This window comes from Rhinopithecus bieti, unplaced genomic scaffold, assembly GCF_001698545.2.
Source record: "Rhinopithecus bieti isolate Rb0 unplaced genomic scaffold, ASM169854v2 scaffold_62793, whole genome shotgun sequence".
Classification (NCBI taxonomy): domain Eukaryota; kingdom Metazoa; phylum Chordata; class Mammalia; order Primates; family Cercopithecidae; genus Rhinopithecus; species Rhinopithecus bieti.
In genome coordinates, this window is record NW_016824412.1 from 894053 (window position 1) to 907993 (window position 13941).

Genomic DNA, 13941 nt, shown 5'->3' on the forward strand with positions numbered 1-13941 from the left:
AATCCCAGCACTTTGGGAGGCCGAGGTGGGCAGATCATGAAGTCAGGAGATAGAGACCATCCTGGCTAACAGAGTGAAACTCCATTTCTACTAAAAATACACAAAATTAGCCGGGTGTGGTGGCACGTGCCTGTAGTCTCAGCTACTTGGGAGGCTGATGCACAAGAATCACTTGAACCTGGGAGGCGGAGGTTGCCGTGAGCTGAGATGGCGCCACTGCACTCCAACCTGGGCAACAAGGCAAGACTCTGTCGAAAAGACAAGACAAGACAAGACAGGAAAAGAAAAAGGAAAAGAAAAAGGGAAAGAAAAGAAAAAAGAAAAGAAAAAAGGAAAGAAAAGAACCACCACCACCAAAGAAGAATAGGGTCACCAATTTGTCCTCATTTCCTGGGACTTTCCTGGTTCTAGTGCTGAAAGTTCCCATCTTGTTCCAAACAAACCAGGACAGTTGGTCATTCTTCTAGAATGAGAGTGAGGAGGGGGAGAAAAGAGGTTGTAGAGTCGTCTGGGATATGAAATGCTTGTACATCAATTGGTGTTTAGTGATCAAGAGAAGCATACTAATGGATCTACTTGTAAGAGAAAAAAAACCTTCTCTCATCTGATTTTTCTTACAATATCCAGGAAATGTAAAATTTTAAGAATGTAAAATGATAAAATAAGAACCATGGGATTGTTGACTTGCAAGAAATACGTATATAACTATTATTTATAACTGCTTTTCTTAGGATCAAGGGACTCCAGTCTTCTTTCAGACTCATCCAATAAATGAGTCATATGATTCTAAATACAATGTTTTCAATTTTCTAACAATGAATTAAGAAAGAAAAGATTTTCAAACTTGGAAGAATAAAGAATCACTGAGTAGATTCTAGGGTATTCAATTCTAAAAAAAATAATTAATTTAAGCCCCAATCCACGTGCATAAGTTTTAAAGCCATGTCCACCATCAAGGATTGTTTTTTCCTTGTCTCCTCTTGTTCAGTGATGATTGCACAGTTTACACATATTGATGTTTGGCCTGAAATTAAGAAAGCTTTCCTAGGTGAATAGATCATAGGGCCCAGCACCAAGTGAAGTCCTGTGTGTGTAAGTATGGGAAGCCAGTGAGAGAGATACTTCTTGTCCATACAGAAAGCCACTTTCTTTTCTTTATTAAAGAAAAAAACAAAATTAAAAAATTCAGATCCTTTGAGATCTTGTTTGGTGTAAGCCTGACAGGTGAAGAAACTGGTAACCAAATTCACACTCGACCAAGTCAAAGATGGTCCATTTCAAAGAACTAGACACTTTTCAAAGAATGTTATTGCCATGATTTCTATCTTCCATTTGAAGAATCTAAATATCTGAGGATATTATTCAAAATATAGCTTCTGAAGTTGATACCCATTTACTAGTTTTTCAGTAGGCATTGGAAGAAAGATGTTTGGTCTTAGAATTCTGGGTGTTCCAAAGCACTTCCTGGAAGAAACTCTACTGTCGTTTGCAAGAGAAACATCTTTTCCCCACAAAGGAAAAGCTGAAATAAAACAAAACAACAGCAACCACCAAAACAACATTACCCATCCCAACTAAGCACTCTGGTATCTTTTTTCAGTCTTAATTAAAACCTTAATCATAGCTCATGAACAAAGGCCAAGACCAGAGAGAATAAAAACAAGGCAGATTTAGTAAATAAGGGATAAAATAAAAACCCTTACTCCCTTGTTGTGGGAAGTCAGGGATCCCAAATGGAGGGACCAGCTGAAGTCACAGCAGAAGAACATAAATTGTGAAGATTTCATGGACATTTATTAGTTTCCCAAATTAATACTTTTATAATTTCTTACATGTCTTTGCTGCAATCTCTGAACATAAATTGTGAAGATTTCACACACATTTATCACTTCCCCAATCAATACTCTTATAAAATTTCCTATGCCTGTCTTCAATCGCTTAATCCCATCATCTTCGTAAGTTGAAGATGTATGTGGCCTCAGGACACTGTGATGATTGCGTTATCTGCACAAATTGTTTGTAAAGCATGTGTGTTTGAACAATATGAAATCTGGGCACCTTGAAAAGAACAGGATAACAGCAATTTTCAGGGAACAAGGGAGATAACCATAAGGTCTGACTGTCTGCGGGGCTGGGCAGAACAGAGTCATATTTCTCTTCTTACAGAAAGCGAATAGGAGAAATATCGCAGAATTCTTTTTATCAGCAAGGAATAGTCCTGGGAAAAGACTGCATTCCCGGTGGAAGGGGTCTCTAAAATGGCCGCTCTAGGAGTGTCTGTCATATGCAGTTGTAGATAAGGGATGAAATATGCCCTGGTCTCCTGCAGTGCCCTCAGGCTTGCTAGAATTAGGAAATTCCAGCCTGGCGAATTCTAGTCAGACCAGTTGTCTGCCCTCAAACCCTGTTTCCTGTTAAGATGTTTATCAATGACAATGTGTGCCCAGTGGGACATGGACCTTCATCAGTAATTCTAGTTTTGCCGTGGCCTTGTGATCCCACTCTACCTCCCTGCCCTTGTGATCTTTTATTGCCCTTAAAGCATATGATCTCTGTGACCCACTCCCTATTCGTACCCTCCTCCCCTTTTGAAATCCCTAATAAGAACTTGCTGGTTTTGCAGTTCAGGGGGCATCACAGAACCTGCCAGCATGCAATGTCACCCCGGAGGCCTAGTTGTAAAATTTCTCTCTTTTGTACTCTTTCTCTTTATTTCTCAGACCAGCCAGCACTTGGGGAAAATAGAAAAGAACCTACGTTGAAATACTGGGGGCTAGTTCCCCCAATACTCCCTAGTAGTAAACTCAGAGAATTTTGCAATTTGTTTAAGATGGGAGAGAGAGAACAAAATAGAAAACACAAAGTCCTGTCAACCTCTATTAGCTAACCTGACAGGTAATGCCTTAGGTCAGGTTCCCTAGAAACAGAGTTTGAGATAAGGATTTGGAGGTGCACAAATTGTTGAGGAAGCACTTTCAGAAGAAAGGGAGTGAGGAAAACAGGATAGGGCAGGGGAAGTTACTGAGCAAGACAATGTTGCAGCTGGAGTCTAGTTTTATTTAGCCTGATCCCACGAAGCTCTGGAGCATAAATTGCACCACACCACTGGTGTCATTTAGAGGCAAAGGTCCAACTCTGCAACCTAATCTGCTGCCCAAGGATGGGGTGGAGAGCAACCTTCCAGGTGACGTGGCTCTACTGGCCAAGGGCACTTCTTCAGAGAAGGAGTAAGCTGTGAGTTGTTAGCAGCTAGAGGATAAATGAATCTCCCAGTAAAGGAGATCTGGGTAGGGCAGAAATTGCACCCACTTACAGAAGAGGATTTCTATTCTGAGTCAAACAAGAACTTCTTTGTTTGACTAAACAAGAACATCCACATGTTCTTGTCTGACTCAGAATAGAAGCTTTTGGTTCAAAAGCTAAAAGCCTGGTGCCAGAGCTTAAAAATCTCAAACACCATGGTTGGCCCATCTGTGGTCTGAAGGAAGGAACTGATTAGAAAGCCCCAAAACATGAGTAAACTTATCCAACAATGCTTGCAACTCTGGGAACTTTACAACTGTTAGAAGAAAACTGACTCTCATTCTCTGGTCAAAGAGAAACATACTATTCCCTTCTGGTGACACTAAAGAAGTAGCAATATTAGACAATATGCGGCAAGAGAGGAACATTCTCCAGGAAAGGAAGAAGAAATACAGTAATATGATACAAAGAATAGGACTTTGTATTCAGTGCTGTTTCATACATATAAGGCATGAGGAAAAAAGTGCATGTCAAAATATTCTGAGAGCTCATTTGTTCTGCCTAGTACATACAGAATATGGAGATTGTCAAAATCAGGGTTATTCAAAATTTAAGAGCCTGGAAATTTAAGAGCCAGAAGTTAGTTCTGAGATTATAAAGTTAATAAGCACTCCCTTCCCACTCCTCCTCCATACTCAGTACCTTCTTTTCTAAGTTCATCAGATTTTTGTTCAAGTTTCTCAGTATCATCATCCAATCCATCTGAAAATAAAAGGACCACCTAAGAAGTATTCCAAAAAAGAAAAATGAGTTAAAAGGGGTTCACTGCAATCACAGACCAACAAATAAGATAAATCCATGTTACCTTTCCTCGAGCAGCCGATTTATTCTGAAATGTATCCCATAGAGAATCCAAGAGGTTTGCATTGAGAAACGATGGTCCTTTAACTGTTATATCCTTCAAGCTATTCAGTATGTTTTCACTGTAGATCTCAAACTTGGGAGAATATTTTTCCATGGCATTTGTCACTTGAAAAGCCACACTGACCTGAGTCTCTGTACCCACCTCACAGCTTACTCCATTGAGGGAGCTGATGGCACGTAAGATGTCTTGAAGATAGGTTTCCATCCAAGGCTGACCTTCAAGCAAAGTCTGCCCTTTCTCCTGAGTTGAGACATCAAATCCCACCACAACATCCATGAAACAGTCTAGGATTCAAAGGAAAAGCATGTCTTAATAAATCAACAAATACCTTTATTTAACTCAGACACCATGTCTGAATCAAGGGACTTGGAATTCTATTTCAGTTATAAAGTTAGAACACAATGAAAGGCATAAATGAATAAAGGAAGAGGCTAAGCATCAACTCTTTTCTAATCTGTAAAAGTGTAAGGGTACATTATTATTTTTTCAGGTCATAAAAAATCCGTTGATTCTATAATGAAGTTCTGAAAGATTTTATTTTAGATATTGAAAAAGTCATGCAGAATCATTTAAATATCCCCAAAGTACACTGTGGAAATGTTAATAGTCTAAAACATTCATAGAATGCTACTTATCAATTGAGGTAATTTGACAAATATTAAATTTTAATAATTATAAGGGAAATTTAAGAACATTTGAATAAAGTCATTTAGAAAAAAATAAATCACTAAGGACTCATCTAAGGAATGGTTTTGATGATTTATCATTCTAAAAAGGGCCTCTGATTCCTCTTGTCATCTTCTAACATCCACTCAGAAAAGAAAAAAACAAAACTAAAAAATTCAGGAGATCCTTTGAAATCTTAATTGGTGTAAGTCTGACAAGTGAAGAAACTGGTAACCAAATCATTCACATTCGACCATGTCAAAGATGGTGCCGCTTTCAGGAGCTCAGCCATTCCAGAAGCCAAGGACGGACACTGCCATTTTGAGGTTAAATACTTAGAGGGGTGTTGCACTAAAGTGCTTTGCTCTTATTCTTATTAATTCTAGGGAAACTTAAGAGTTGGATAAACTAGAAAGGGCTTGATATTTTAAGCTGAGTGTCCTAAAAGACAGAGAATAAAGTCATGTGACTCACTCTTCTTTCAATAGTTTTAACTTGGCTAAAACTCTAATTTTTTTCAGCAAACTCAACACATACAGCTTGCTTGATAAAATGAGTGGTTGTTTTTAATTTGGTTTGCTTAGATCAGCAATGTTTAAGATATTCCTTGTAAAGGCAAATGCCTACTTCCCAGACACACTGGTCAGCTGGACATTTACAAGTGTTTAAAACCAAAATCGTTAATTTCAACTTTTAAAACAACTGTTGGAAACTTCATTTTAATGAGTTGACTGAGGGAACACAAAAATCTTATTTGATAATCAATTTTCATCATGAGATTCAAGGTAAATCAAAGTGTTATCAAAAATCTGGAAGACTGGACATCTTATTTTACTGTATTTTACTTTATTGGAAATCTTAGATAATCAGAAAATTAGACAATCAGAAAATAAGATAAACTATTTAGAAAAAAAGCAGAATATATCCTTTCCAAAATTCCTCTTGCATCAACGTCTTCTCACATCTGTCTTGAGCTCGAAAGTTTCATCTTTGATGACAACTGTTTAAACCTGGGCAGAAAACCAGGTAGTAAATAAGATATGATAATGTCTTTGAGAAAAACAGACTTGTGTGGGAAAAAAAAACAACCAGCAGAAATACCAAAATGACATCAAGTGACCTTGGGAACTGTTGCCTATAAACATTGTGTATTTTAAATTTTTGTGTACATTGCTGAAAGTACAAACTTATTTAGGTAAACAAGTTTCTTGTGTTTAATTTAAATTGACAAATGATTCCATAATAATGTGAGAGAAGGAATGGAATTTGGTGGGCAAGTCCAGAATTAATAACCATGTGTCTAAGTACAGTGAGAGAGACCAAACCATACTGAGCAAGAGGCTCTCATGCAACAGCCTAAAAACTCCACTGAGACATCTGCCCTTAAATCAGGAGCCCTGTCTTGAAGTCTTCCATGACACAGGTTGTGCTTTAAAGTGAATCTGCCACTGGTGACTCCAAAGGACTGGAGGCAGGGAGTTTTGGAAGTGAGCTAGGGAGAAGGCTGAAATTGGATTTCCAAAGAAATAATAAAGAATTAAAGTAGGATAACAGCAGTGGGAATAAGAAAGGGGCAATAAAAGCAAAATATTTAAGAAGGTAATTGGCAGGAATGGCTCCAGAGGGTGACAAAAGAAGTAAGAGTAGCAGGCTGAGCCCTTGACTAGTCCTCCAAATAGCAATGTGGAATCCTGGGGGGCAGGTCTGTGAGTGGGAAGACAGAAGTTCAGTTTCAGTCATATGCTGGTCACTACTCTGTTACTGCCAAACTACTTTTGGCAACTCTTATCCTCTCTGGGCATTAATTTTCTTATCTATACAAATAAGGGGGTTATATACCTCAAAGTAAAAATACAAAAGCACAGAAAAGAGTGAATTGGACCAGACAGTTACAAATCTCATTGCTTCCTGCCAAGCCCAAAAGCTGATTCTAATTATTACTTTATAAAGACAGTTCTTAATTGGAGCTGATGATGGCAGATTCTTGGTATTAAGAAATACTGTCAAGAGGCTAGAGTACATTTGTAAGACTAGAAGACAGATTCTTGAGAAAATACTTTAAAGGGGAAAGTGGCAGTTATTAGCTGGGATAGGAGATAAACCTGTTTGGGACTTTGAAAGATATGGTATTTTAGATTAAAAAAAGAAAGGATGATTATAAAGTATAGCTAGGGACTGTTAGAGACTCAGTTTATACACCTCCCAGATTTGCTTCCTCCCTTCCCCAAGGCATAGACATTTGTCCACTGAAGAGCCCTAGCTGCCACCATCCTTAGTCTGCTAACCGCGGAGGTGACAGCCTGGCTTTGACACGGCCTCCACCATGCTCACTGCAGAATGGCCACACTGACTCTGGGGCCTGTGTGCAACCCATGTGAACTTAGGGAGGCCCTGGCCCCTTCACCATTTCCCGCCCTAGATGTTGTGCACTGTGGGACCTGTTTCTGGTTTCCCCAGCAGTTTCCATAAGGGGCTGGATAACACAACCCAGTAGTGTAGGGAAGTTAGCTCTCTGACTTATGAGAGGCAGTAGATGGAAAAGAATTGGCAGGTAAATCCTCTCCTTTATTCCCCCTGCTGGGCTCGTCTACACAGTGGTTCTGTAGGGCTTCTCTAGTGATGTTCTGCATGACCAATGCACCAGTTATGTTTCTTAAGCTGTGGCTAACTTGGTAACATACTACCTTGTATTTACTTTCTCCGCCTTTCCCGCATCACTTCCCTTCCATTCACTCTTGCTTCCCTGGGACTGCACTCCCAATAAAGTATTGGCACGTAAACTCAAGAGCTTCAAAGGTCTGTTTTCTAGAGAACCCAGATCCAGTTAAGGCAGGAACATAAAAATAGCTCCTTATTAAAAGTTGGAAATGAACATCTATTTTTTCCTTATATTTTTCACATCTCTTGAATCAAATCCTGAGGTTGTCTCTTACCCTAATCAGACTAGTCTTTTGCGCAGTCTCCCTTTCGATTCATCTATCCATAATGACAGATATATCAGATGAGAGATGCTCCTGATTCTTTGCTACCTAATCATGGCTCCATGCTAAAAAATAGACAGAACCTCCACTTTCTAAAAATTGCTCCAAGTCTCCTCTACTGGACAGAATAGCCAGTCTCAAAGAAAAATCAAGACAATAAGTATGGATAAAAGTGAGAAAATACCGTGTAGATTTATTAAATTTGAATATAGCTCTGAAATGTGGCTAAAATATTTAAGTCCCTAAACTAAGGAATTCTTGGTAAGTTGTCCTTCTGTGAACTAACCCCATTACTCCACAAATTTTCATTCAAGAGATCAATTCATGGTACTCTCAGCAACATGCTATATTAGCTAACTCTCAATGAACACTTACCATGTACTTCCAATTCACTGTCTCACTTCTCCTCATAAGACACAGAATAAGTAGAAGCTCTTTTTCATTTTGCAGATGAGGAAGCTGTGACAGAGAAGCTTGCCCAAGATCTCACAGTTAACACTGTGTCTCGTTTCTCACACTTGGGATTCAGATCCAGACTTCTCTGGAGTCCACATGCTGAACTACCTTATTCTACCACTTCCTGGTTAGCCAGTGATGACAAGTCATGCAGATTGCTAGATCTATGACTAGATTATGCTATTGGAAGTGACAGCAGGAAGTGGTTTCCTTAGGGAATATCAGCTTGTGGAAACAATTTTAAAGATACAAACCTATGATGTCTTAATAAGCTCCAGCTATTAATTGGTGAAGCACAACACTTAGATATTAGTTCTTTATAATGTCAACATCGGATAACCTAGACAACTAATATCAAGAAGACAGCTTAATATAACAAAAAACTCAGGGATGGGGGTGGTGGGAGGAACAGATGGGGGTCAAACAAGCCTAGGTTTCAAAATGTGCTTAGTCTTACTTCCTGTATGATCTAGACCAGGCTACAAATATTCCCTTGAAGTCCAGCTTCCACATTTATAAATGAAAACAAAAATACAAACCACATAAGATGCTGGGAGAATTGAGTGAGATAGTACATTTAAAGTGCTTAGAGCACCAGGTTTGACCCTTCGTAGATGCTCAAAAAATAGATTCTTAGTCACCTCCCTCATACCTCCATGCGGCTGACCTCCCTTTCACATACGTTAATCACAGTATGCAACTAGAGGAACTTTTACAAACCAGAAAACTGAGACTCAGAAACGGTAGTGACATCTCCAAAGTTATGCATATTTTAATAAGAAGCAGAGCAAGTGTTCAGGCCTTAAGTCCAGTTTGCTTTGAGCCGTACTCAGCTATTGTCTGATTTCCTTGTTTTGGGATTTACAGTTTAAAAAGAACTGGCATCCCCTAATATATTTGTACATGCCTTTGAAGCTTTATCGGTGTTCATTCCAGCCTCATCAGTCCTCAGCTCACAGCCTGCCTCACATTCTTCCTTGTTGGAGTAATAACCTCAAGTTTATCTTAATACAGAGTATTTTTCTTATTTTTTGCATTCATGACTATTTCCTTAAAAATAACTCATTAACTACTTGGAGTTCATACTCCTGTTTTTCACTTTCCACATGGTTTTCTTTCATCGCACTCAGATAGAAACTAGATGGTTCAGAGATAATTTTCTGCCTAATACTTGGACTTGAGTAATTCATATGAAACAAAAAATTAATGTGGAAGGTTTGGCTGAGGTAATCAGATACATTCCAAAGTATGTGAAGCAGGACTTAGAGAGTCAGTAGTCCCAAATCGACTACAGAACTCTTAACCTTTAACCCGCACATCAGGTCTTATTAAATGTTTCGGACTGCAGTTTGGAAAAGTGTGTTTGGAGAGAGCTGTTGATGTGCTGTGGGCTCTCTCATCAGGCACACACACAAGGAGAGTGGGTGACTTCCTTTTCAAGCTGAGAGAGGGGATTTCAGAGATAATCTGGAGATAACCTAATCCTGGAAATTCTAAAGCATGAGACACAGGATGGCATATTGCCCTCCCTACAAAGAAGAGGCAATCACACTGGGGGGCTGTGATTCCCAGTTTTTATTAGGGCAATTGATATGTTATTGTTGACCATGGAGCTGATGTGGCTGAGTGGAAGAGCAAGTTGTTGTGGGCTCCTCTGATCTCCCATCTAAGAAGCCCCTGGCGGGGGCACAGAAATCTCAGCAGAACAAAGCTGGAGGTGTCACCAGATGCCCAGAGGCTGAAAAAGGCGTAAGAGACACTCTGGAATAGAGACATACCCTAAAAAAAACTGTGATGGAGAGATCTTTAGACAAAGGTGGCTTGGTGGGGGAAGCGATGATGTGGGGCAGGAGGTGAAATCTTTGAAGGACCTATGAATGGACCCAGCTTTAGACATGGGCTATTGTCAGAGAAAACCAATTCCTGATAAGGGACAAATTAAAAACTTTCCTGTACCCTTTTAGTTGTTCCCCCTTTCCTAGTACCTTCTCCTTCTGGAGAGTCTAGAAATTATGGTTAGTAAGATGGAGCAGCACCTGGAAGATGGGGAGTGCAGTGAAAGGCTGGGGACATTGGGTGAAATGTCAACCACTTCTCTCACAGCAAGGCAGCCTATAGCAAGCTGGAAATGTGGGGTAACCTTGAATAAAATGTCAAGTTTTAATATTACACTGGGATGGACATATTAATGACCAAAAGGAGGTTATTTCCTGAAAGTGATGAGAGGCAAGGGAAGAGCTGGCTCCCATTCATAAATTTAACGGTTACTGGTAGATAAAAATGAAGGCACTTTATAATTATATTCCAGGTGTCATGCTTATTAAAGTTTAAATATGCATTTTCTCATTTAGTCCTCCCAATGTTCTTTTGAACTAGGTGCTGCTATCATTCACATTTCATAGGTGAGAAAATTAAACTTAGAGAAGTTAGGCAACTTGTCTCAGAAAAAATGGCCATAGAGCAGGGATCTGCTGTCAGGCTGTCTGTCTTCAGAGCTGCCTCTTAATGACCTTGCAACTTTTTTGTTTTTTTTTTGAGTGGAAATCTGGGATTAATGTCTACCATGGGTAGTTACACAGAATCATAGCCAACCCATAAGGTGCCTTTATAACAGAAAAAGTGACTTCTCCTTTAAGACACTTCACTTCCATCTGTTGAAAAAAGTGTCAAAATGCACTCATTGTAAAGAAGATATTTACTAACTTCTGTGGTAAAGTTTCATAATAAAGATATAAAGGAGGTTTCCTACCTACCTGTACCACAGCTCTTGGCAGCCCTATAGGCCCTCTTGCCAAGCAACCAAAAAATCAGTCAAATATTTGCTTTCTTTGAGGCATGCTCTTCAACATCTGAAACCAGCCAGATTGCAAACAATGGCCTTTTCCTCACACCGGAAGGCAGGCATTCCCACTCACAAAGGAGGCATGCTCACCCAGGAGACAGGGAGAAAAAAGGGCACAGGAGTTCAGACACCCTGTTTCTCAATCCGCAGGTCAAGATAAATATTTAATAACTGTGAAAAGCTCACTTTGAAATCCAGAGGCACACTTCTAAATGCTCCCACTAGCCCCAGGGGATGACAATGGAGCTTGAAGAAAATGTCAGAGAAGATGGTGTGGGGAATCGATATGAACTTGCTAAATACTTACTGCTTTCACCCCCTGTGGTACAGATGTTGCGAACGATCCTTTTATTGACCTTCTTCAGTTCATCGAAGTTGTGCACTGTCAGTTTTTTCTCTGCAGTCCCGGTGATCTGAATGAGCTGCTGGTCATCCACATCCCCAATGCCCACAGAGTAGATGTCGATACCTCTGTGTCTCAGGGCTTCCGCGGCCTGGGCCACCTCGTCTTGGGACTGGCCATCTGTAAGGATCAGCAACACCTGCGGGGTACCTGTATTTATCCTGCTGCCCATGTCTGGCCTGAAGTAATGTTCCACCTTCCTGAGTGCGGCACCGATGTGCGTGTTTCCAAAGATCTGTGTGATGTTTTCAATCTGAAATGATATCTCTTTTGCACCTATGAAAGTTCCCAGTGGAAACTCTGGGCGATAGGCATCGCTAAACTGGGCCGCTCCTATATGCACTCTGTTGGGGCTGACATCAAAGTCTTGAACAACGGATACCAGAAATTCCTTCATTTTCTTGAAGTCAGTTTGCTGAATGCTAGTTGAACCATCCATAAGGAAAACAAGATCTACTTTGTCAATTTCACAATCTACAAAGAAGAGAAGGAACAACAGCAAACCCAGATTGTTATTCTTTCCTTAATCCACCAAGAGTAAATTAAATGTTTGCAGCTATAGGCCGGGCGTGGTGGCTCATGCCTATAATCCCAGCACTTTGGGAGGCCAAGGCGGGTGGATCACAAGGTCAGGAGATCGAGACCATCCTAACTAACATGGTGAAACCCAGTCTCAACCAAAACAAAAAATACAAAAAATTAGCTGGGCATGCTGGTGGGTGCCTGTGGTCCCAGCTACTAGGGAGGCTGAGGCAGGAGAATGGCGTGAACCTGGGAGGCGAAGCTTGCAGTGAGCTGAGATCATACCACTGCATTCCAGCCTGGGAGACAGAGAGAGACTCCATCTCCAAAAAAAAAAAAAAAGTTTGCAGCTATATAGAAATGATATTTCTGAAAGTGGTTTCTTAACTTATGCTAGCATGTGGTCACATTAATTGGAGAGGAAATAAAGGCAAATGATCAGTTCATAAAGTCAGTACAAGGCATGAATCACACATCTTTTTATGCTTCTCTTGGCTTGTTGATTTGGTCTTAGGCCATTTTATTTTCTGAGATGCCAGAGAACTGGGGCCAGTGCTACGGAAAACTTGTTCTCATCTACAATCTAGCCTAAGCTCTTCCAGAAAGCCCGGTGACAGTAGCAGCACATCAAGAGAAAACAAAACACACATACATTTAGGGATTCGAACAAAAAGGCAGATGGTTTGTATTATTGACTTAGCCTCCCTGGTCATTTGAGCCAAGAATTATTTTTCTAGTTCATTAGGGCATATTGAGAAGAGGTTTTAAAAGGATGCCTTTTGGTCTGTATCTAGTCAGTTTTCCTTGTTATCAGTCCCTTTCTGCTGTATGTAGGCAAAATATCTACTTGAGAAAATATTTTGAACAAGCAATGCAATATAGAGATGCTTCCCCCATATTAACACAGCAAATATAAAACAAGAAGAACATGAGAGACCATTGCCAATGAATGAGTTATGCTTGGCACATGCATGTTCCTTAGCTTTCTGGTAAGCATGATCGTTTCCATGAATTCCCCAGTGATCTCACCACTGTCCGAACTTAGTTGTCATCACAGCCTTAGAAATATTAAAGGTGTCTGAGATTCCTTAAGTCCAGGTAAGCAAGGAAGAGATAAGAAGAAATATGGTAAATCGATCCTTTAGGAATTGGTTAACTTATTCAATTACTTTGTTTCAGATTTGGAAATCTAGTACTGTTTTTCTGTCCGAAGGAGAATTTTCAATATGAAAATGCAATGTCAATTTCTACAGTGAACTGGTGAAGGATAGATCCAATTTTAGGCAATGGCTACAAGGAAGGAAGAAATTTGTCCCAGTTTTCAGTAAGACCCAGAAAGATTTTGTTAGTTTTGTGAAAGAAAAAGATAGTAGCTGCATTCTAAGGAGGCAAGGTTTAGGAAAACCAGAGAAGTTAGATGAGTTTTAAAAAGAACTACTATATCTAGATGTTGGAATCATGAATTAATAGCAATTCATCTAGTAAAAACATTTTGTATATTTAGTAAAATAAATCTTAGGAAAAATAGGAAACTAAGTAGAGAACAATCTTTCTCTGAACCAAACTTATAAACTGAAAGTAAAATGATGAAGGAAGGAATACATACACACATGCAACAATGCAATCTCCAGCTGTCAGAACACAAGCCCAGCATCCAGTGCAAAGGAAGTCCCACTATGCTCTGTCCTGGAAACCTCTGAGGCTGGAACAGAGGTTTTAATACTGGGCTTCACATTTTAAATGACCTTGCGCCATAACTGAAATAAGCAAAGAAACTGGTGACTTCTGGCCTGAAGGAAAGAAGACTTCAGGCAATTATAGATGGTTCTTAGGAGGAGAATTTGATTTCTTGCATAAAGAGGAAAAAGAACTAGTAAGTGGAAAAATGTGTAAGCACATTTGT

At 39.7% G+C, this 13941-nt stretch overlaps 1 protein-coding gene across 1 annotated transcript in view; it reads right to left on the reverse strand.

Annotated features, from left to right (window-relative positions):
- COL6A6 (collagen type VI alpha 6 chain) overlaps window positions 1-13941 on the reverse strand; it is a 110619-nt gene that overhangs the window by 84585 nt on the left and 12093 nt on the right. The window contains exons 8-10 of the mRNA XM_017862330.1: window positions 11421-11990; window positions 4109-4452; window positions 3946-4024 (exon numbers count right to left, since the gene is read on the reverse strand). Of these exons, the coding sequence (XP_017717819.1) occupies window positions 3946-4024; window positions 4109-4452; window positions 11421-11990 (993 nt within the window). The remainder of the gene's footprint in view (window positions 1-3945; window positions 4025-4108; window positions 4453-11420; window positions 11991-13941) is intronic.